This window comes from Lottia gigantea, assembly GCF_000327385.1.
Source record: "Lottia gigantea unplaced genomic scaffold LOTGIsca_11, whole genome shotgun sequence".
NCBI lineage: Eukaryota > Metazoa > Mollusca > Gastropoda > Lottiidae > Lottia > Lottia gigantea.
The window spans coordinates 2,351,115-2,376,495 of record NW_008707001.1 but is presented as its reverse complement, the minus strand read 5'-3'; the positions used below and the strand labels follow the sequence as shown (position 1 = coordinate 2,376,495).

Sequence of the window (25,381 nt, the reverse complement as noted above, 5' to 3'; positions counted from 1 at the left end):
AAGGAAACTGTCCAATGTATGTTTATTTAGAAGGGAAACTGTCCAATGTATGTTGATTTCAAAGGGAAACTGTCCAATGTATGTTGATTTCAAAGGGAAACTGTCCAATGTATGTTGATTTAGAAGGGAAACTGTCCAATGTATGTTTATTTAAAAGGGAAACTGTCCAATGTATGTTGATTTAGAAGGGAAACTGTCCAATGTGTGTTGATTTAGAAGGAAACTGTCCAATGTGTGTTGATTTAGAAGGGAACTGTCCAATGTATGTTTCTTTAGAAAGGAACTGTCCAATGTATGTTGATTTAGAAGGGAAACTGTCCAATGTATGTTTATTTAGAAGGGAACTGTCCAATGTATGTTGATTTAGAAGGGAAACTGTCCAATGTATGTTTATTTAGAAGGGAACTGTCCAATGTATGTTTATTTAGAAGGGAAACTGTCCAATGTATGTTGATTTAGAAGGAAACTGTCCAATGTGTGTTGATTTAGAAGGAAACTGTCCAATGTGTGTTGATTTAGAAGGGAACTGTCCAATGTATGTTTATTTAGAAGGGAACTGTCCAATGTATGTTGATTTAGAAGGGAAACTGTCCAATGTATGTTTATTTAGAAGGGAACTGTCCAATGTATGTTTTTATCTTGAAGAAAAGTATGTGAAAGAAATAAACATACCATTATTCTATTTATCTGTATAGATAAAACTTTGCTGGCTTCTCCATGCTTGAAGGTCAAGTTTCCTTCTCCGCCAAAATATTCTACACCACTTTTAGCAGTCAGATCTTTAGTTGTCCATACGACAGACGCTTCGCCATCAGCCCCGTTAATTCTGTTGACATTTAACATAGCAAAATCACTGCTTTCTTTTACGATGTAACTTGGTTTTGATATGAATATCCATATAGCATAATATGGTCTATTTCCAGTGCTGTAAAGTTCATTTGGAAATACATGTATTTGTCTGATTGGAACCGACTGTATCGACTCTCTGATTAGCAAAAATAAAATTCCAGTCTGTTCTATTATATTCCAGTTTACAAGTACATTTATAAGGACCCTATCCATAAAACTCTTTTAACATAAGGTCATTTAATGTCGTTGTTTTAACTGTATACTTGGTAAATGGTTTCAAGGGCATTGAGTTGATTTTTATTAAAGTATTTAGTAAGATAGTGGTGGACAGTGGACACCGTTCTCTGGTGGATATAACTTTAAGATGGAATAGATTCTTTCTTCATTGTACAATTGTAACTTGAATATATAATACTGATATTTTCAAAAAAATATCAAATGGCTAAAAGCGTTTAAAGGTGAATTATTTCAGGGCATAGTTTAATGGGTTATAATAAAAGTAGGATACATCAATACATGTAAATGATGCATGTAAGATTTACACGTCAAAGGAAATGTATATGTATCAATTTACCATTAACGAATGATAAAGTGAAATTTGATCGAACAAAAGTCTGAAACGACTGAGTGAATGGTAAAGGTCACATGGATATTATGTCAAGCAATAACTTATATATGATCATTTTTCCATGGAATTTTTTATAATTTCAAAATATCTAAATTTAGTCACGACAAACTTTTAATTCTAGAAATTTCCATTTAACCAGAAAAAAAACATTCAGCACAATAATATCTCAATGTAATGAATAATTAATGAAGCCTTTTGTTTTCCCGATACGGTGTGATGCCAAGTAATTCTTCTGATGTATATTTGAGCGTTGATGGGATGAACCCACTACAGATATCTAATGAGGTGATCATGAATAAGCAAGGGAATTCAGATAAGAGCAGACGTAATTCGTTGCACAAATATGATGTTTACCGTAGTTCACAATGAACTTAGTGCTATGGCGTAAATTTCACAGGTACAACACTGGGATATTCGCAAACCACCGTTCAAACGTCGTGCTCACTGGTCTAATTTAAAGTCACGAGTTGAACCCCTTTCACGGTGAAAGTCTCTTTAACAGAATGCTTAAGACATTATTAAAAACACACGAGAGAGAATATTGTTGTCTCCGGTCACATGGCACGTGTAAATTTCATTCTAGCGTTTTACTTTCTTGTGTTTATTGTTATTACGTGGGAGTTTTCTTTAGCTGCCTATAGATAAAAATTATTTGTATTCCCCCGTAAATCTCTCGCTAACGAATTGTGGAGATAATTTGGTGCATACACTTTAAATACCCAAGATGCAACGTCTTAACAAATAGAAAGTTTAGCTCTGCTCACTGTCGACCGGGGCTTGCTGTACAGTTAGTTTTGGGATTTAGGATAGATAAGAGTACATATGATTTTGCGAACTCATCGAACAGGAGGCTAGATTACTCACCGTCATCATTTACGATAGTGACTTGATTAATGGAAGTTTTTCCCAAGGCAACATTTTTCTGATCTTCAGTTAAAAACAATTTGACGAAGAAAAACTCATCTGGTTCCCAAACATCATCGTCAATAATCTTGATAAATATTTCTTTCAGTACCTCCTTAGATTTGAATGTTACCGTTCCACTAAATGGTACATAATCACTATTGCTTTCAGCAGAACCATCAATCGTTTCAACACTGAAAATAAACCAAACAAGTTGTTATTATTGATTAATAGCAACTCATGGCATGTCTCTAAATTACGTTTATCTCTGACATAAATCTATTACAAGGCCTGCTCTGTAAAAGTTATTGCAAGCGACTTTATTATGTTAAACCAGCAAATATTAGAGACTGTTTCTCCTAGGCAGAAAGAGTTCGTCGTTAGATTCAGATTTATTAGCCCAGATATGCCTTAAACCTAGCTAATGCTTCTGTTATCAACCTATTGAATTGTTGATAAATTAACTGTTTGCTCTACAAAATAAATACCGGTGCACGTTATTATCAATGTAATTGACTTAATAAAACGATTTACAACAAGCCTATTCTTAAGAGTCATAATAACCGCGAGGTACAGATAACAACTTCAGACAAGACACATAAATTATCCCATTATAAACTTAAATGCTACACTTGTATGATAATAAACATGTAAAATAGATAATTACAACTATTATCGTCTGACTTCTACAAATTATTGTCGTTTGCTTGTGCAAGAGAACTGATTCAAGTCAACCAGTCCAAGAAAATAAATTTTTATTGGCCTCTGATCTCTGTTATTTTTGGACAGATATTGATCAGAAATAGGTCGAGCCTGTGTGGTTTCTACGTCCATCCGAGGCTTTCTTTAAAATTCTCAGCTAATCACCATGAAAGTTCAGCAGTTTTCTAAATGCTAACCCGAGGACTTACCTGACGGTTATATTAAGTGAAGTATTGCCGAATCGCCTGATACCAATTCTCACACTGCCCTCATTTTCTAAAACGGAACAAGATGAAGCTGTGAACTCTACCACAGACTTTTTACCACCCTCACTCAGTGCTTCTAATTCCGAGGGTGCAAGTCGAGCAGGAGCATCTGGTTGAAGGTTTTCATACATCTATACATAAGAAATAAACGGGGATAAAAAAATCAAATATTTTGAGTGGTGGTGAAATATTTTCCTGAGACAGATTCAGAAAGAGTTTGATTGTTAGGATATGGAAGTCGGAAATTGTTATACGAAGGAAGAAATCACACCTTTTTAAATGAGACCCGAAAAAGTCCCTCGTATCACTTCGAATATGATTTATCAAAAGAACAAACGAATTTCACTTGTCTATTAAGATAAAAATGCTGATGATCCTAAATACGTCAATTCTTAATTACTGCCAACACATTCATCTAGGTTATATTTGTTAGTAAAGTATAATAACATCAAGCAATACATGGAAATTATCACAATTACAAGATACAAGTTAATTTACAATATATTCATACATGGATTCAGTTCAATTCGGAATTTCACACACAATTAGAAGGGATACGATAAAGAATATCTTGGCTTTATTAGAATGTCAGAAACGCTTAAACAAATCAGCTTGCACCATTCCTATTTCTCGTCCGACGTTAGTGGTTCCTTATCCTGGAATAACTTGACCAGATTATAACGTCACTTCATCAAGAACAGTTAGGTATGAATGGTATTTGCGACAATAACGTCATACGTAGCATAGGTTTAAAGACGGGAAACAATGGAGGAAGTAGATACTAGTAGTACGCCATTGTGGAAGAGTATCGGTACCGGTATAAATATTAGTAATGACATGCTATAATAGATATATCACAATATCTCCAATTCGGTACTTACGAGCAATTTCATTAGTCGATAGACCGATTGCTAAGTAAACAAAATACACATTGAATGTTCAAAGTTTGTTGAGAGTGAATAATCTTTTCTTGAAAAAACATCCTTTACTGATTCTATAATTTTCTATTTTGGAAGGATAAATATTAATGTATTCTCAGGGCAGGCATTGGTCAAATCTTTAAGCTTCTTTTTGTACGTTTCACATGAATATTCTGTACAAATTAATAAGACCATGGAAATAAATAAACTTACGTCTTTTAAGGTATGAGTAACTTTTGGAACCAGTTTACTTCCACCAGTTATCACTCTAGTAGCGTTGACTCGGTACCATAATGAACTATGGTGTTGATTGGCTGCCAGCTTTGCAGTTGCAACTTTGGCTGCCTGATCTACCGATAGGGATGGATCTCGTTCTAGTTCCTGTAGGGAAGAATGGTAAATAAACATCACACGAGAATGATTACTATACAGGGATATGTCACTAACATCTAGTGCCATTTTTATAGTAAGACAAATTTAATCAGACTTTTTAAAGTGAATTCGAATTTCATCCTAGAAGTATTGATAGATTAACAGGGACTTAGTGTTAATCTAATATGACGTAAACACTCCCCTTCCAGAAATTCCAACCGAAAGTACAAAAGGAGCCGCTCGTATCCTCTGGATAACAGCCCATATATTATTTAGATGGTCTGGCGTACCATTTACCAGCAATTGTACAAATTGTACCGGGATATACAAGCTTAATCTCCGTATACATCTCTTAACTTACTTTAGCTAATTCTATAATATCTGCGGTACCTTCAACATGTGCACCTGGCTTCATATTGGTGACACTGTCTAACTCTAAAACACAGTTTGAGACCAATATAATTAACATGTTTGTCAAAAAAATATTAGTTTTGTTTACATACAAAGATAAATAATATCTGTGTTTGTAATTATTCCTTTCCAAACCCAAACTGGTGTCGGAAACCGGGAATAGATCACCAAACTGATCTAGGAATAGATCACCCAGCTAATGTAGGAATAGATCAGCAAGCTAATGTAGGAATAGATCAGCAAGCTATATTAAATACTCACAGTCAAGTGCTATTAGGATATAAGTTCTTATTAAAGTGTTATTTTCACAATCTGATCATTTAATAATGAACTTAGGCTATCGTCACTTGTTAATGTTCCATTATCAAACGTTTAGTGTGAAATTATGATATCAATAAGTAGGTACTAAAATCATAGACTTTATCATCCATTTCAGCCAGTTATTGTATACTGGTTCACCAATCAGTTTTGATCTATATCTTGTCACCATATGTTTACGTGTAGGAACAGAGTGTTTTGTGAATTCTTCAACTTATTTGAAAAATAAATAATGGCTCAATAAAATAACGGAATCATCCTGACTTTTGGTACTGGACAGAAGTTAACTTATTTCATACTTGGCAATATAATATTACAAGATAATGATATACGTAAAATATGATTTACTTACCAAGACCAATTTCTACCTCAGATTTACTTGATTCACTCTCCATACAGCAATTCCTATCCACAGCATAAGCAGACATGATAAGTCCGGGGAACATTAGGAAAGTAATGACGGCTTCCCATACTTCAACAATGCCAGGACTGAACGCAACCAAGACTATTACTAGCCATAAATAAGCAAAGATACTGGAACACGTGGTTAATGCAAATACCTTAAAATTTTCAATACGTCTAGTCTCTCCGGTAGGAATGGACATAATACATATCGGGGTAATGATGAGAAGATTGAAAGCCGCTGATCCGACTATAGTACCGGGACCCAGTGGCCCAGCCTTGAAATTACCACCAACAATTTCTATCACAGATAAGAGGATTTCCGGAGCACTTGTTCCAAAAGCTAACAAAGTAAGATTTGCCACAGTATCGTTCCATACTTTAACTTCTACATCCGTCGTTGTTTTTGTGTTGGGATCGGCTACTTGAATAACTCTTGTTTTACTTGTAATCCTTACTACTCCACGCATAAACGCATCGGCCACAATGGCCACAGCAAAGAAGCTCCAAATCAAACCCATCATATACAGGGTCGCTCGGACCCCAATCGACCACGTGAATTCATTTATAGCAGGTAAAAACAAGCCTAAATCTGAACACATATAATTATAGATATCTATGGTAGTTGAATTGGCCATTGTGGTGGTTTTATGTTTAATCTATAGTTTCCAAACCTAACAACTTCTATTCTTCATCTGAAAAATACAAAATAACAATCTTTTGGGATCAAACACAATCAATATTGAGTTTCTGTCAATTCACCCTACATGTTGGTTTCACCTTCCAATATAAAAAAAAAGTCAGTTGGTTCAATCTTTTCCAAGCGAGATTCCTCAGGAAATCCTATGTATTTCTCTTTTAAGGTTGATGAGGCAAATGGTGGAGGTCACTAATATTAATCAACTAAATCCATTTAAACCTTAACATATATTCCTTAAAACACGTTATAATCAAAGACGTTAATAATGACCATCGATGCCAACAACAAACAATAACAAATAATGTCAGGAGAAATTATTAAATACTCTTTTGTTAAAATAATCAATCAATAAACAATTCATGTTGGAATGATTTTCTCAAGAAGTCTTTCAGACGTTTATAAGTCTAAAATGTACACCTCAAAATTTCCTCTATGACTTCTTGAAATATTTTTTCAATTTGCATAAAGATCTGTTAGCTAGGTTGGATATAAAAATATCAGTCTTTGAAGGTTTCAATCAAAGTATTTTCCTCTTTGTTACAAGTTGTTCGACAAGAACTGAATCCTTTCCGTGAGTTTTAGCAGCCATGGTTACCTGGGACAAGATAACAACAAGCCACAGTTCTGTTGGTTATCTATGGTTGAGTTTATTTCCTATCAAAATCAACAGGGATCAATAAGACAAATATAATAGTATTTATCCAAAAAACAATTAATTCAGTTTTTGACGAAGCGATTTTGATAATAAATAAAAGTAAGTAGAGAATGGTATCATCAATAATTATATATTGAAATATTTTATGATAATTTTAATGTAATAAAGGGCTAGAGTCTATATCATTATGTTTAGTTCCATTATAATTACTTTACCACCCCAATTGTTTGATGATGTGATATCAATATATACCAATATTTAATGGATTTCAAACGATACGCATTGGGTTCCAAATGATTGAGAATGTTACGAGGCTTTCAATAACATTATTCTCGGGGAGCTTATAATATCATTATTATTTCATTATTTTTCTTTTTTTTATGTGGACATAAAAAGCCGAATAGTTACAGGTTACAGAGATAACTTACAGGTTACAAAGATAACTTACAGGTTACAAAGATAACTTACAGGATAACAAAGATAACTTACAGGATAACAAAGATAAGGGTTACAAGAATATTAAAATCCTGAGTATTTTCCACTGTAATTAAATATGAGTAATTAGTAGACTTCGGTTGCTACACTTCCATTATTATGTATGTCATAATTTCAAATTACAGTTTAAAGCCTATTAATTGTTCTATTTCAGAATAAATGTCGGACTTTCCCGAATTCTAGACGTAGAAGTTGATATAACAAATTTTGAACTGAGACATTGTTATTGAATATACCAGCAGGAAGTTTGGAACTATAATAACAATGTCCTGGAGTAACAATGAGTATAAAAAGCTCTGTCTACACACATTGTGTTGGTAAATGGAATACATGTTTAGTTTTATTGTTAACTTCAAGTATTTATCAATACTAAGATTTAACACGATCAATTATTTTATTTAAATACACATTCTTGTATTTAGATTTAGATTTTATGGAAACAAATTGATACAGAAATATTATACAATTCCATTTTGGATATCAGTTTTTTTTATTTCAAAAGTAAATAAAATATTTCAAAACTTTAGTTTGTAATTTGATAAATGATTAAAACCACCAACAAGTTTAACAAAAAAATAGCATCATCGATGGATGATAGAAGATAAATGATAAATTACCTTTTATCAATTTCTAGACACGTAAAGCGATGGTGCTTGGATACTTCAGTGACTTCTGTCACCTGGCTTAAACGAAACCTGTTTTTGTTATACATTACGGTTATTAAAATGAACAATAAGATTCTATTGTTTTACTTATCTTACTATTAAATATTGATAGTTCAAATATTGATTACCAGTTTAACTTATATCCTGGTTACTAAGACTACCAACAACCTACCACAATCAACAATTAATTTAATATGCACTTACAACAAAATAATCAGTTTCCGCTTTCATTCAATGCAAGAATTATTCGTTCAAGCATAAAATAGATCACACAAAATAGTTTATGTTTTAAATGTCAATTAATGTAATAAGACAATTATATATTAAAGACTAAGAATACATGTTTTTATACTTGTCTTGACATTATTTTACTTTTTTTTAACAAATACAATACGGTACTTAATATTTATAACTCATAGTTTATATTTTTTTGTCAAAAGAAATAAATCAAGCTCATATAAAACACACTTTGATGGAGAATACAACTTGAAATTTGTAAAACTCCTGTCCCCCTGACGCCTATCATAACCCAACATCTTCATTGAAGAGTATCTATTGTGTACTACAATCAGAAAACTTCTTTAAGATAAGCTGCTTACTGTGAAAATATAAAGAAAGGATTGACCCGACTCATTGACTCATGCACTGTTCAGGTGAAAAATTACATATAAATCAATACTTAATAAGACTTAATGTCAACACCATCATCCAAAAATCATCTTCAATCAGATCAACGTTTTGAGCAGCTTTTGACCTGAATCTATTAAGGAATCATGACGTAGATACAATAATAATGATGATGATGAAGATAATGACTGATGATAAATGGTACGAATTATGAGGATTGAGGATAGATGATGAAAATGATGTTATTAAGTGATGGTAATATTGGTGGTGATGATGAGATGATGATGATTGAAAAATGATAAATTTAGCTTTGGTTGAATCAGTTAATGTTTGATAATGGATTATATATAGTTCATGATAAATGAATAGTGATATGTGAGAATAGTTGATGTAAGCGTGTGAAATTATCTTGTCGAAAGAATGAGTCTTCTGTCAACTGCTTAAGAGAAATAGCTTTTTTTAATATATTAATGAGACTATGATTTTAAGATACACGAGATGTTTGCATGTTAAAAAATAAATAACATGTTCAGTAATCATGTCGATATCGAATCTGACACCTATACATTTTTATAAGTAAACTTTCTTTGCCATTAAAATCAATAACACAAGTTGCAATTGTACGCCAACACATCATCCAGTCATCTAACTTCTTTACTTAAAATTTAGAGATAGGGCTACATTTTCAGACTGGTTTGTATCTTGTTACAATGGTTGTTGTTGTTAATTCTGAATAGTTTTAATTAACAAAATCAAATTGATATCAAGTTGGTTGTTCTTCAATAATATTGGGAAGGGTTGTTGCAGAGGTTTGATTTGAAAAATCCGCTATCACCGACATCAGGCCTTGCAGTTACACTTACAGTGTAGGTTGTGCTGTTCGTAGGGCCTCAACTAGAACTTAGTAGGATCTTGATTTATAGAAGGTTAAAAATAAATAGAAAATAGACAGACTAGGCTAAAACAAACATCCCATATTTAAATTTACATCAAAAAAATATTATTTTACAAAACAGGTCTAGATCTATCATCTTGATATCATCTTTCATTTTATAGGTTGTCAAGTCTACCATCTTGGCATCCTGTCTTGTTTTCCTCGACCTCACTTGGTCAGTCTGAACTTGATTTTTAAGGCGGAAAATAAGGAATGATCCAGACCTTTGCCGTGCAAACAAGAACGACCGCCATTTTCATTTTCAGACGTAGCGAACCAAATGACGTCACGTGATTTCAAGGCAGGCGGCTTCAGAAGGTCTGCAGAAGGTCGTCGAAGTAGAGGGATTAGGAGGCACTAGAGCCTTAAAATATTGCAAAATATGTCCATAGTTTTGCTACAATACATATAATGTTAAATACGTACCGTTTCAATCAGGAACTCCCTTATAAATCAGAAATCTTAGCTGGAATCTTCAGCCTGAAATGGACAGTCACTGATGTACGTTCGCGTTACTAAGGACCCCGTGACTAAGTGACGTCACGCCATTGTGACGTCGTATCCTTGACCTAAGTGTGTTATTTTAGAGGTCAAGGCTTTTTACCTCTTCCGTTTAAAGATCGTCGTCGATACCAGAGTTTATATTATGCAAATGCGGCCGACCCTATTGGCACATTGACTTTTGGTTGGTTACGGGCCTGTGAGTAGGCCTATAATTTTCTGTTGTGAGTCTATCCTAAATAGCCTACCTAAGCCCAGGCTATTTGAAAGATATAGGAGTCGCTGTCAGGAGTTTCTAACTATGCGCCTGGCCCAGTAATTAAGACAAGTAGGCTAGGCTAAAAAATATGGTGCTGTTTCTACTTCAAAATAGGATCCAAATTGTGTAAATTCTTAAAAAAAATTATTATGATCTTTTTATATGATTATTATAGTCTATATTATATACATTTTTTCATATTACTATCCATGTAATCCATTCATGGTCCACATAGTTCATTAAATATGGTAGGCCTGTTCACTGGATCGGAGCCTTTCACCCCAATATTATTTCTCACTTTGGCCATAGGGCCCATAGATAGGGCGAACTAAATCAGATCTAACATTAAATAGGGCTATGTTATATGGGTCAGGCTACAAGAGGGCAACGAGTTTTATGACTATAATTTCCAGTTTATTAGTTAGGCCTTCAAATATTTCATCACACGGAGAAACATCTATGGCCACGGACACGCTATTGTTTACAATCAAGCCCCTGCTCCTGCCAATTAAGGTGTTTGTTGATTAGCCTCTTGGAGTTGTCAAAGGTATCTAATCTTGTATTATTTATGTTGGAAAAGTTCTTCTTCGATTATCATCATTTCGCTTCTACCGGTCCGTCTTCTGTAGTTTTGTTATCCCAGAAGAATAACTTGGATATTTGGAGACTCTACTGTGAACATTTACAATGCCCAGAAAAAAGGTCACATGACACGTTAAATCCCTGAAAACTGGTAAAGTCTTTCCAGTAGTGCACATGTTCACAGTAGCCTACAAATTTAAAAAAAAAATTCTTTTTAATCATTCTGCTATGAAGCCTATCTGACTAACTTAACTGTAAATTTCGCAATATTCTCTCATTGAAACTTCAAAAACGGTAAAAATAACATGTTGTGTTTATGTACTTACTTTTTGAGAACAATTGAATATTGAAAAAAAAACTAAAAAAATCCGAAAAAAATATTTCTGTCGTTTAAGTCCTAAAGATTTCCTAGACATTTCCTCTCACAAATGATTTAATTAAAAATTAATAAACTTAATTAGTGTAACACCCACAGATATTCACCTTCTTGTTGTTATCAGTAGATTTAACTTGGTAAAAGCCGGTGTATATATCACACATTGTTAGACTGTTACTAGGCAGTGGACTAGTGGAACTCTTTTTCTTTCTAATCAATTCTTGAATGTGACGGACGACCAACTTATAGACATGCGCATTGTCAGCTTATACAGGCTCAGCAATCCAGAAGAATGTTTATGTTTATGAGAGATTTGTTATCTCCGCATCCATTTTAGATGTTATTCATTTCTTGAATTTGACAGACGACTAACTTACACAGACGCATGCGCATTGTCGGCTTAATTAGGCTCACCATTAGAGTGCTTTGTACTTGATAAAGTTCCTGAACTCTTCCGGGACACTGGTCACTTTTGTTGACTCAGCAGGGAGACTATATAGATAAACATTGGGTAGCCCGTATCAATGATTCCTGCTATTCAATTCTTTAATGTGACAGACGACTGACTTAACTTTTACAGACATGCGCATTGTCGGTTGTGTATGGATTTGGTAACTGATTAGGCTACTGGAGAGTGCAGTGATGGAGATTTGTTAGAACAGTGCCACAATCCTCAGTGGGGTAACAGGAAGTGTAAGTTAGTCGTCTGTCACATCAATTTATGTACCCCCAGTCTCGGGAGGCTACCACTGATTAGCCAAACTCTACTCATATATTTCCAACTTTTCAACTTTTCAACACTTAAAGGAATGGCCACATGTTCTCGAAACGATCTTAGCGCTGGGATGTCCTAGGTCCTTATCTTCTGACATTGAATCTAGGACATCCTAGCGCTAAGATCGTTTCGAGAATACGTGACCTGGTTGATAGTCCTATACGATCGAGTAGACTTTTTTTTATTGAAATAATAATGAAACGAGGAACGGTCTGGAAGTCCTATTAATTAATATCACGAATCATTGAAATCAATCAGAAACAATAACCAATATCGATTAAAGCCGATTGACATTGTTCGATATACATACTGTGAATTTCAATATGTCATCACTCTCACCAATATATTAAATAATGATTTGAGATTCCCTTGGTAATCCTTCTCCGGAGGGGTGGGGAAATAAGGCAACACATCCTTAAAAATCCAAAAAAAGCGCTGATTTTGTATGTCAATTTTGTTGTATTTCTACTCGAGCGGCGATGGTTATACCTCCAACAGGAATGCTGTTTGGAATGGCCTAAGATGCAAGCAGAATAAAACCTAATTTTTAACATTTTCTTGAGGTGTTGAAGATCCTCCGCTCAAAGGAACCAGACAGTAACCAAGGAGGTTAGACAGTAACCAAAGGAGCCAGACAGTAACCGAAGGGGTTGGACAGTAACCAAAGGAGCCACACAGTAACCAAAGGAGTTAGACAGTAACCAAAGAGGCCAGACAGTAACCAAAGGGACCAGACAGTAACCAAGGGGATGAGACAGTGACTACAGTGGCTAGATAGCAGTAACAGTGGCCAGTTAGTATCCAGTAGTCCTAACCAGAGTGGCTAGACTGTAACCATAGTGGCTAGATGGTAGAAGTAACCACAGTGGACGGTTAGCATCCCAATTGACTGAACGGTACGCCTAACCACAGTTGCTAGACAGCAACCACAGTAGCTAGATAGTAGTAACAACAGTGGTCGGTTAGTATCCAGTAAACCTAACCAGAGTGGCTAGACTGTAGCCATAGTGGCTAGATGGTAGAAATAACCACGGTGGACGGTTAGCACCCCATTGGCTGAACGGTACGCCTAACCACAGTTGCTAGACAGTAACCACGGTAGCTAGATAGTAGTAACCACAGTGGCCGGTTAGTATCCGCATTGGCTGAACATGACAGTTACCAAAACGGCCCAGACAAAAACAGTAACCAAAGGAGTTAGACAATAACCGAAGAATTATATTATTCGGGTACCTAATCTAAAGTTATATATAATGTTATAAATTGGATAAATGATTGTTTAATGTTGACTCGGTTGTCAAGTTAATAGAACGAACAAACAAATCAAGTGGGGATTATTATGCTATAATGAAGAGAGCAGTTGGACTTGCTTGATAGTTTGACAAATTGGTAACATCATGGTAGCGCTCGATTGGTGAGTTCTGATCAATTTCATGAATCCCGAACATGCAGAACTAATCAAAGTTTTTATCTTATTTGCTGGTATTTAATATGGAATCGTTGACGAGTCGTATTTCATGGGTGTTGCATAGATGTTGCAACTCTCAGCCATGAAAGATTTAAAATTGCGCTTTTCTATTTAAAAAAAATTATATTTTCTTCTCAAGTAACTGGGCGTGGTTTTCTTTAATCATAATGGGTGTTGATCTAGTTTTATTCCTTATTAAAAAAACACACAACATAACTGGACATGAATATGTATTAAAAATCTATACATGTGTCTTAAACTTGATAAAATATCAGAAATATCACGAGAAAAATAACTAGGGTCGGGGAAGTCGAGGCAGCTGGCTGTGGGTTAGTGACCCCTTTGTGACGTCATTAATCGTATTGCAAGAGCCACAGACGTCTGACTGAAAATTGGAAAGATTCAAAACAACGCTATCGATGTCACCAATACGATTACATAGTTTAGAAAATTTGTTAAAGGGGGCGGGGTGTTTCAGATGGCCAATCTTCCAGTGGCCAACAATTTATTTTATTTATTGTGAAGTCTGTTTGTTTTTTTTCGATAAAAGGGACAGATTCGCTATAAGAGGGTTGATTTTGATTTCGAATATTATATAGTCTTCAGAAGTATTAAAAATGAACGAAAATCGCAAAGTTCCTCCAAATATACCTCAATCTAGGAATTTCTATATTTGTCTTTTCTATACATGGCAGAGTCGTCATTTTAACTTTCAAACGTGGATAATTCTGGACAGACATGGATTTGAAGGTTCAAATATCGACGGTGAGCTGTGACGTGGTTACTGATTAGATTGGCCAAAATATTAAGAGATTAAGATACAATTGTTTAAAAAATATGGCACACTTGTCCCTTGCTAATTGAGAGAGTAATTGATATAAACTTCATTAGGAGATAAAGATATAAATATGACTACGATAAAAATTATTTAAAATATAACTTTATTTATTGGCACATATCGCCACTTTAACATTAAAACTTAATCTCTAATTCTAGGTCGGTAGGTGGTATTTGAACCTTGATTACATCCATGGAAAATAATTAAAAACTTTCAAAAATATTGTCCACAAATGACCTTACCATTTTTCAGTAAATTAATATTAACCTACGGTAAAAAAAAACAGTGTAATATGAATCTAAATATTAAAATCAACGTATTCATAAACTTCCAGCGAGGACATTATGACATAAAAAATCCACAAAAATATCAAAAACATAGCACTTCCATATTTGGGTATTGTAGGGCCCCCGAGTTCAGCTTTACCAAACACAGCCGTATAGCGTCTGATCAGGAGTAACAATATAGCTAATAGCGCACACACTGTATATAATATAACACTGACACTTAAAGACCCGGCGTTCACATTAAATGTTTGTCCCTGAAAATAGAAAAAAGGGTTTAAATTAGATATACACCAATGGGTGTTCGGACTACCTGTAATGTTCGTGAACGATGATCCGAATGACTCAACTGAACACGAAACATTACTAGGTTGTCAAAGACAACGAAACTGGACTTCCGCCTGCTCGACACTGCCACATCATCATTTGTCATCGCCATGTTGTCATCGTTCATGTTCATCGAATAAATATTTTAGAAACATCACATCATTCTTCATCGTATCTCAAACAATGGGTATACACAGAATTAGACTATATGATTAATCCTTTGTCACTCAAAGGTAACCACTTTTGTAACCTAATCCCCTCTTTTGCTTTATATTCTTATTGCTCTGTTATTTTGTATCATTGCTTGATAAAGACGAAAGTACCTTTGTCGATACTTTATCTTATTAAAGTAATTGTTATCCATATAATTGTGTCCAGTTATATAAATAAGCTATATTCCAGAGAAATTATAAAAGGAGAAATCCGAAAATACCTGTCATGTACTCAAGATTACATGATGGATTTAAATTACATGGAGAAAACACCCAGGTAAACACAGAAATAAGCTATATGCCAGATAAACGTCAAAAAGGTATAAACCGACATTTAGAGGGCTAAATTGCCAGGCCTAGATTTGCTAGAAGTCGATGTACTCGGAATATCTGGTGCCACTCAGCGATCGGGTAAGTCAACTTCACAGCCATGTCTTAAGAGTTCATGTACCCAAAATATTATTGAAGTATCTTCATCGACAGCCATGGTATCAAGCCATCAAATTATCAAGTTATAAAGAAATCTTACCTTAACGCTCCAATATGAAGCAGCGATAACCCAGGACAGCCCTAATCCAAGGAACACATTAACAGAGTTACTTCCCGTTACATTACCAACAGAATCATCAGCATACTTTTCATTTATTGCCGCTTGTCGACTGGCGAATAGATCGGGCAAACTGGTTCCTAATGCTACAAAGGTTATAGCTGTAACTTCGTCTTTTAAATCAATCAAACATCCAAATATTCCAGCTAAATCGCCAACTATGGCCGTTAGCAATCCAATAAAAGCCAGAGATACAAAGAACGATAGCCAGCCACCCCAGATTGACGGTGGAGGAACGATAGCAAATATCACCTGAAAGATTAATAAAAGGAATTGGAGTGTCACATCCTATTTTGATTTTGAAACAAGATTAAGATTAAGTTATAACCCTGCCAAACGGGGCCAATTTTCTTACGTTTACAGTCTTATTAACATTGGACCAAACTTTTGTGCCGCTTTTATTTTCAATATAGCCACTTCAGTTAGCGTCTAACGACAGTCCTCTTGAACGTTCCTCAAATTAACCTTCCATCTGACTCAATGACGTCTACTTTAACCAATCAAATTTCTACCTTCCCCAGCGCTGGCATTTTGTGACGTGGTGTTTATCAGGTTAGATCAAAAGATTCCTATTGACAGGAATGTAGATAAAGCTAGTTTTCAAAACAGCTATTTGGATAAGCCTCACCAAAGAGACACATAAGAACTTGCTGTCCTGACTAGGACTGTGTATCCGAAATACGTGTCAGCAGTATGTGATGAGCCCTAGTTATTCAAACAGTAGTAAGTCTCAATGTATTTATCTTACCTTCCAACCAAACATGAGGAAATGCATAACGTAATCAAACGATGTAGCATTTTCCGTGTCGCCTCCATTAACGTTCATGGCCTGGTGAAATTGCTGACCCCAGGTTATAGTCTCCAGTTTAATAGCATCTAGATTAGCATTGGTCATGTTCACAATACGACTTACAACCCCTTTGAACTCTGAAATATTGAAATGAAATGAATGGAGTTTTACGTCCTACGCACCTAATTGGGTTAATGAAGACTGTGTGCGACTGGCAGTGTAACATGTTTACAAGTACTTTGAACGAAGCAAAGTTAGAATTCAAGAAATTACAAAAAAATGATTTGAATTAGGGTCGATATCCATGCCCTGCCAAATAAGATCAGAAACTTACGTTTAGAGTTTGTTTATTGAGAAAGGCTTGAGGTAATGATAACAATGTCAATACCTACCATCATCGTTCATTATAGTGACAATTGTTCTTTTGATTCGACCATATTTAGCGCCTTCGGACAGCTGATCAATGGCCAGCTCGAAATGTTCATCTTTTTCAAATACCTTAAAATACAAGTTAAAGATAAGAATTATGAGGAGCCTCGTTCTTTCTTGAAAAAAATGGAGGGTGAGCACATATCGACTAACGTCTGGCACAGAGAAACTGGATTTCCCACCACTACTAGCAACTGGTTACTTAGCAAAACTTGAATAAGTTTAAGTGATCGACTAACAAATGACTGGGAGTTCACAGGTTATTCGCTCTCTACGTAAAATTATATGATATTCAATTTAAGTGTGTGGGTTGAACAAAGCTGGTCCAGCACCTTGGGGTGGGGCACATGGTCCTTTTCGTGGAAACGTCACTCAAGATGCTGACTTACATGATCATCATGAATCGGAATCTCCACCATTTTCACCATTTCACCATGCTCAAAGATCAACTGACCATCTCCTCCTTCATAATCTCGATTACTGATAGCGGTCATATCCTTCGTCTTCCATTTGAGCATCACCCTGCCGTCAGCACCATGTGATCTCAGGATTGGGATGCTGGCTACACCAATACTCTCTTTAAACACATAGCTAGGTTTCTCAAATTCAAATGTTCCGGGCTCTGAAATAGCAAATATTCCAAAATTAAAACATAATTAATTTACAAACTCTTTAGTTTCGAAAAAGAAAATTACAAGATAACAATATTCACTGTTCTGCTATCATGAATAACGGTGACATGACAGTGTGATAATCCTTTCCAACGTAGACAAAGTCACTACCAACTACCATAGAAATGGTTGAATCAAGTCCACGGGCATCCTAAAAAAATGCAGGAGAGCATAATTATCCTTAAAAAGATTCAACTGTTGGTAGGTTCTCATATTTTCATCACTGTATAGCCAGCCAACTTACCGTCATCGTTCAAAATGGTGATTTGACAGATGGCCCTACTCCCTGTTATAGCTTCCTGGTCTGTTTCTACATTCACTTTGATAAAGAATACTTCATCTGGTTCGTAGATATTGTCGTCTATTATTTCTATATCTATATGTTTGGACGTCTCTCCGGGTTCGAATACAACTGTTGTTTTTACTGGGATATAGTCCGAGTTGGCTTCCGCTGTACCATCGATTGTCTCGATCCTGAAACAGCGAAGAATATATCTTAAAAACTGTAAAGAATTTAGGTTTACTACCTCTAATCATATAGCCACGATTTTACGCGCAGCCAAATTGGTTACAGTCTTTCTGTCGAGGACAGTGATTATCTGTATTAACTAGCGCACATTACACTCATATTGCTGCATTTACTTCCGTAATAAAGAGAGGTGGCTATTGTTATCAAAGTATAAGACGCAGTTCGTAATAGCTTGACATTATGAAGATGTAGCTACCCCTATAATGTCGATATATAAATTTCTACAACCAGTTACCACCGCCTACACCACACTACATGGCCAGTGTGACGAACGTACCTTGCGAGCACCCTATTTTCTGTGTTGCCATGTCTCGTCAAGATGACCTTAGCACGACCTTCTTTTTCTAGAACTGCAGTAGATGTAGCAGCAAATTCCACCACAGCTAATGGTCCCCCATCGACTTCATCGTCTTCTTTGTCGATTGAATCAAAATTCACGTCATGTACTATCTTCTCCAAGTACTAAATGAAAAAGATTATAACTTATCAGAAATTAACGTTCATTAGCTGCTACTAATGTATTGCCAAACATTTTGCGATTCGGATCTTTAGTATTTGGGTTTTTAAATCTTATCGTATTGGGAGGACCAGGGAACATAATAACGTATATGACAAATCAAGTTGCGGAAAGATGGGAGAAAGCATTCATCTAAATTCCATCTATTGATATTGTCAGTAAATCCAAATTGTTTGAAATACACCAGATAAAATAATAAACTAATACAATACCTGACAAAAATAAAGAATAGATACCCTTTCTTAATAGTTATATATCTATGGTAAAAAAAAACACTAGGGTTGGCTTGCTGTGGCCACTTGTATCACTTGGACTTGGTGCTACTATCAAACTTGGGGTAAATTTCGTGATTGCAATAAGAACAACCAATTTGTTACAGTTTCATATATTTTCGATAATCTTAATCTTTGCTGTTTTACAATAAGCCTTTGTTGTAAGCTCACGTCCTAAATGTTTACCTTCCTGGCAAAATTCCCCCATTACATTAAATGTTTACCTCGGATTGTTTGTTGTTCAACTGGGGATTTAGCTTGGCATGCCCTGTCATTTGTCTAATAGCATTCATTCTGTACCATCCACGATCATGAGGAGTATTCTTAGCAATGATGCCAGCAGCAATTCGAGCTTCATCTTCTTCAGATAACTCACTTTGACTTCCCATTTTCTGCATCGAATACAAAACAAGAAATTAACCTAAAGAACAGTATAAAACGATTTAAACGATATCATCGTAAAGCACACAGATGTTTCCATTAAAAAATGTTATCAGATAATTCACTTCGACAAAATACAAATAAGAAAATAAGAAACCAGATCATAAGAAAGGTCGGTTAAGAACACTATTGTTTTTATCAGAAAAGGTGCTTTTAATGTTAGATTCTGTATGGATTATAGTATTGTTAGATCTTGACGGAAAAGATAGAGTAGATCTAAGAATAAGATGCTATGTGCTGAACTCAACATAATGGGGGTAGATTGCTTTACAGTACTAGATTTGTGTGGCGGATTTTGGCATATACAAATTATTTTTATGTACGGATCGTTGGCACTTGGATTATTTATCCAATACAATTAAGTTGTAAGTGGAATAATGCTGTTATGTGTGTCTGCGACTAGCGCATGCTCACTGATCTGAAACACATGATGAAGCTCTGCGACTGAGTGTCTGCACTCAAAACTTCGAAAGGATTGTGGGCATTTTTTTCAATATTTTATAGAAATATAGCAGTTTTATTTGTGATAATAGTAAATCATATCAAATGAACCAATTAAAAGTTTCTAGCATTAAGTCATCTGATAGAGGTTAAAAATAGTAATAAACTTTTTATTTTACACGGGTCAGAATTAGGCCGATGGTCCTGTTTAACATTCAGCCTACGGAAATGCTTTTTGTCAAACAGGGTCTTGGTGTTGACTATACTCACCCTAAGAAGCTGAAGAACTGTATCTTTGTCGGCATGATCCTGAGATAATATTTCTACACCGGTTTTATCTGAAAACGATGGGAATATTGGTTAGAATAATAGTAGAAAGGGTATGATATACTTTTCATATTTTTAGAAATCGATATCGTTTGTCGTCATTTTCATTGGTAGATTATTAAGGATTGTAAGGGATGGTTTCCTAAAGTATATTAAAAACACTGATAGCTTAGAATGGGCGTCCTCGCTAGCCGTAAAGGGGAATAACTCTATAGAGGGCACCATCATTCCAAATCTCAGTCAGACGTCTGTGGCTCGTAAAAATCATTAACGTCATCATTGACTTCATATGGTTAAGCATTATTTCTATGATCACAGGAACCACAGACATCTGACAGAATAATGGAATGATCATTCAAAAATATCATCTTAGCATGAATGCTAAAGGTTCCATCATGTAATCATAGTAATCACGGACATCAGATAAGATATCGAAATGCAAAAGATGCTCTTATCGCTTCATAATACCCCTGTAGAAATACGAAGGGTACGATAGTCTGTTTTGTAGACGAATACATCAACTTGTTTTCATATGACAAAAGAAATGGCATGAGTCATTTTGTATTTTCAAGTTGGCAAAGGCCAAGATTTGCATTTGACCAGGCCGAATGCTAACTCCTAATATGGAATAACAGGTGGTCAAAGTTGTAAGTACAAAATGTGCCGAAACATTTAGCTCAATTAGGTGCAGAAGAGTAGGAACGGAAATTTCGTTTCGAAAACATAGGAGAAATTTTTAATGGAAAAGTGAATGTTTCAACATGTCAAAACTTTGTAAGTTTTATTAATGAATCAACAACAACAAAAAACAGTCAGAAATTTGTTAATTAATAAAGAATATATAATACTAGATGTGTTACCTTGGGGAAATGCTGACGAAAAAATGTAAAATGTAAGTTTTGAAAATTGAACAAATGAGGAAATACTGCTATTAAAATAAAACATGCAGGTCAACGTTTAAAACTGAAAAAATGCTGAAGTGATTTTGTCCTTTTATGGTATTTTTTGTTGGGTGTCTTTTTGCGTGAAGTTCAGATGAAATTAAATGAGTTTTACATCCTACTTTTCTGCCGAAGGATTTATCATACGCCATACGTTTGATTAATCGTACCTTAGTCTTAGAAACGGATTTTTTTTAGCTACGCTAATCAGTAAAAGTGTGTACAACTCACAGTCGAAATTTGAACCTTCAAATCCATATATGTGTGTCCAGAATGAAAGTTTGAAAGTTAAAATGGCGACTATTTTCTAGTAAATACTGTATATAGAAAGTGAAATTCCTAGTTTGAGATATTTTTGAAGAAATTATGCGATTTTCGTACAATTCTAGTACTTCTGAAGATTATTTACGTACATTCAAGACATAAATCAATCCCCGAAAATGGCGACCGTGTCCCTTTAAGACGTCGTTCAAGACATGTTCCGGTAAATTTATCATAAGATCGTTTTGGTTTAGAGACAAAAATTGATTATAAATATTTGGTTGATTGTAATTGTCGCTGTAGGCGAACTGAATTTATTATTCATGTCTTTTGGGAAAACCATAATGTTTCTGGTCTCGTGATTCCAGGTCTATATTCTAGCCAGTCATCAGACAGGATTTGCCCTGAAAATCTTCTCATAAGCAGTGGATCAACTACAACTGTTTTGGGTGGAATTTGCTAGAGTGAGGTCATCAAACACTTAGTTTTAGTGGAATTGCAGGAACCATAGACGTCTGATTGAAAATTGTAATGGTACAAATTGACGCTAACAGTGTTCCTAATACACATACGTAGTATAGAAAACCTCTTTACAATCACTTTTTACTAATTTGCTATTCCCATTTATTAAGGCAGTGACCTTTGATTTTGAGGTGGTGACTTATATACGAGATTTGCAGATCGTGACTTTTGTCGTCTTAAAACTATAATTAATCGCACCTTACTAACAATTCAACCTATGTATTTGTTATCGTGTTGTCAAGGAGTCAAGAAGGAGGTTATAATATGTTGAAATCAGATTAAACAAACTACACATTGCATTACGTCAGATATCTTATATGTGAAATTGATTGTGTCACTGTCAAAACCACGCCCCCATTCGTCATGTTAATAAGACCATGTCAAAACCCGTACAATGTGTTTCTGTTGGTGTCTGTAGTGTCTGTAGTGAGTGTTATACAAATCTGATATCGTCCATTGATCCGTGAGATCGCTTACTTTGCCCATATGCCCACACTCCAATTTTGGAAGGGTAACCCTCATTACCAATCTGTCCTGATGAGGATTGATCATCCGAAACACGTGTCGTCGGATATGGTTTCTGTGCAGGAATTTCCTGTCAGTGGGACCGTACCATGCCCTTACCCCTAACCTGTCTATTTCCAGGATTCCTGGACAAACATGTGTACGATTTCCGGTTATAAATCAAAACCATTCCACTTGCATTCGTGATTTCATCCATAATTTTCATTCGAAACTGCTATAATGGTTCGTAATCTGATTCTAATAACATGGTCCGGCACTAAGTTTTTTATGCCCATCTATTCTCAGCTTACACTTAAAGTTCCCTCACGTAACAGACGACAGGAGGAAACAGAGGACGACGAGCGAAACAGAGGACCACGGGCAAAACAGAGGACGACTGAGGAAACAGAGGACGACTGAGGAAACAGAGGACGACTGAGGAAACAGAGGACGACTGAGGAAACAGAGGGCGACTGAGGAAACAGAGGACGACGAGCGAAACAATCAGAGGACGACGGAATAACACGTCGAAACGTTGCATTAAACACAGTGATTTTGTTCCATAAAATAGAGAATTGTTTCTATTTATTGTTATTTTTTATATCAGTCCAACCAAACATCAATAAAATATTAATCAGATTTCTAATGATAATTCAATATTATCTATACATGTATGTATATAATCGATAATCAAGGTAAACTGAGTAAGAATTGTATATCTTATCTTTCTATCCAATATGATGATATAAACATGCTTTAAAGATGGGTTTCCTTATTTATTTTTAGTGTCAAATTAAGCAAACTATTTGACAAATTGGTGTTTTAATGAATTATCATGTATTCTTAATCATATCTTTATATTCTTATTGCATATAATTAAGAGTTTTAACCAATCATATAATGCTCATGTATGTACAAACTGGATAAACAAAAAAAAAACTTTTTAACCTTTATTGATCAGTCTCTTATTGAAATTCTGCTGGTAATTCTCAACTAATTTAGATAATTATTAATTAATTATGGACATGTGAGATAAACAACTGGTATTTTTCAAAGTCATTAGAACACCTCTTCTTTCTATTGAAATAGGTATTAGCATTTTCACTTTTATAAATGAAAATAACGGAACCCATCTTTAAAGGGATTGTCAAGAGGAATTCTGGCTATTTTGTTAAGTGTATTGGGGCCATTTCAAACGATCTACCATAAAAATTCATAAGCGCTCTGCGACAGATTCAGCATTTGTCTCTGATGTATGCATCATTCCGTCACATTTCTGTGGCTTTTGTGATTTCTACGTGATATGTCTTAGTTTTAGAGGTATCACAATGCCCATAGACGTAAGACTGAAAAATAATGGGAATGGTGTAAATTGATGCTAGTGTCCTCGATACATACAAAGTTAAGAAAACCCCTTTACAATCCTTTTGACATTAGCAATTTGGACTTTATACATCAGAGCCACTGTTCGTGAACTACGAATTGTGGTTTGTTATGTTCTGTGTAATGATGTCGCTAAAAGACAAAGAAAAGAAGACTTACCTATTCCAAGTTCAGTTTCACTGGCACCAACAGCTGATTTCTTGTTACAAAAATCTTTATCTACGATATACGCTAAGATAACTAATATCGGGAAAAATAACAGGGTAAGAATTGCTTCCCATAAGTCAATATAATTAGGGGTCACCAACACTAATATGACTATCAACCAAATATAGGCAAACACACTGAAGATACAAGTAACTGCGAATACCTTAATACTCCGTATACGTCTAGTTTCACCCTCCGGAAGACACATGACACATATTCCCGTGATACACAGCATGTTGAAGGCCGCAGATCCCACAATAGTTCCAGGCCCCAGCGCACCTGCTTTGAAACCGTTCCCAACGATCTCTATGATAGACAGTAAAATTTCAGGAGCGCTGGAACCAAGCGCCATCAGCGTTAAATTCGCCACGGTTCCGTTCCAGAATTTGACTGTTACTTCCCTGGTGCCATGGAATCTATCAGCAACTGTTATAGTAGAGGTTCTTGAAGTTATAGTTTCGATGGATCGCATGAAAATGTCCGCAATGATGGAAATTCCCAGAAAGGAATAGAGCAAGGCGAAGAAATAAATGGCTGACCGGCCTCCAGTATTCCAGGTATATTCACTAATAATTGGTAGTATCAGTCCTTTATCTGAACATTTATACGTGGATACATCACACGATCCGTTGGTAGCCATATTGGTACGTTGTTTTGTATATGACAAGTTAAGGTCAGCTCCCAGCTAAAGCTGATATCACAAAACTAGGTTGTTGTTGGTTGCATCCGCAGCAAAATAAGTTGATATATCACAGACTCTGTAATTGTTGGTAGATGACAAGTTAACGTGTGCTCCCAGCTAAAACTGATATCTCAGAATAGGGAGTTGTTGGTAGATGACAAGCTGTCGTCAGCTTCCAGCTAAAGTTAATATCACACACTAGGTAGTTTTTGGTAGATTACAAGTTAACGTACGCTCCCAGCTAAAACTGATATCACAGACTAGGTAGTTGCTGGTAGATGACAAGTTAACTTCGCTTTCAGCGGATGCTGATATCGCAAACTAGGTAGTTGGTAGTTGTAGTAGTTGGTTGTAGGATCTTGATCAAGTCTGTTCTATGGAAGCTTTT

The 25,381-nt window shown here is 35.3% G+C and overlaps 2 protein-coding genes across 2 annotated transcripts in view; both read right to left on the bottom strand.

Moving 5' to 3' along the window:
• LOTGIDRAFT_71451 (hypothetical protein) overlaps window positions 1-6,313 on the bottom strand; it is a gene marked incomplete at both ends in the record, with an annotated part of 8,541 nt that extends 2,228 nt beyond the window's left edge. The window contains 6 exons of the mRNA XM_009047149.1: window positions 669-913; window positions 2,338-2,574; window positions 3,292-3,479; window positions 4,512-4,710; window positions 5,144-5,247; window positions 5,738-6,313. Of these exons, the coding sequence (XP_009045397.1) occupies window positions 669-913; window positions 2,338-2,574; window positions 3,292-3,479; window positions 4,512-4,710; window positions 5,144-5,247; window positions 5,738-6,313 (1,549 nt within the window). The remainder of the gene's footprint in view (window positions 1-668; window positions 914-2,337; window positions 2,575-3,291; window positions 3,480-4,511; window positions 4,711-5,143; window positions 5,248-5,737) is intronic.
• An 8,643-nt stretch (window positions 6,314-14,956) lies between these two features.
• On the bottom strand, window positions 14,957-24,852 carry LOTGIDRAFT_91958 (hypothetical protein; the record flags this gene model as incomplete). Its single annotated transcript, XM_009047148.1, has 10 exons — window positions 14,957-15,187; window positions 15,999-16,328; window positions 16,825-17,003; window positions 17,259-17,364; window positions 17,685-17,917; window positions 18,211-18,440; window positions 18,773-18,948; window positions 19,509-19,655; window positions 22,611-22,734; window positions 24,260-24,852. Coding segments are annotated over 10 exons (2,349 nt in total), but the record flags the coding sequence as incomplete, so codon positions are not given.
• Window positions 24,853-25,381: the final 529 nt, after the last annotated feature.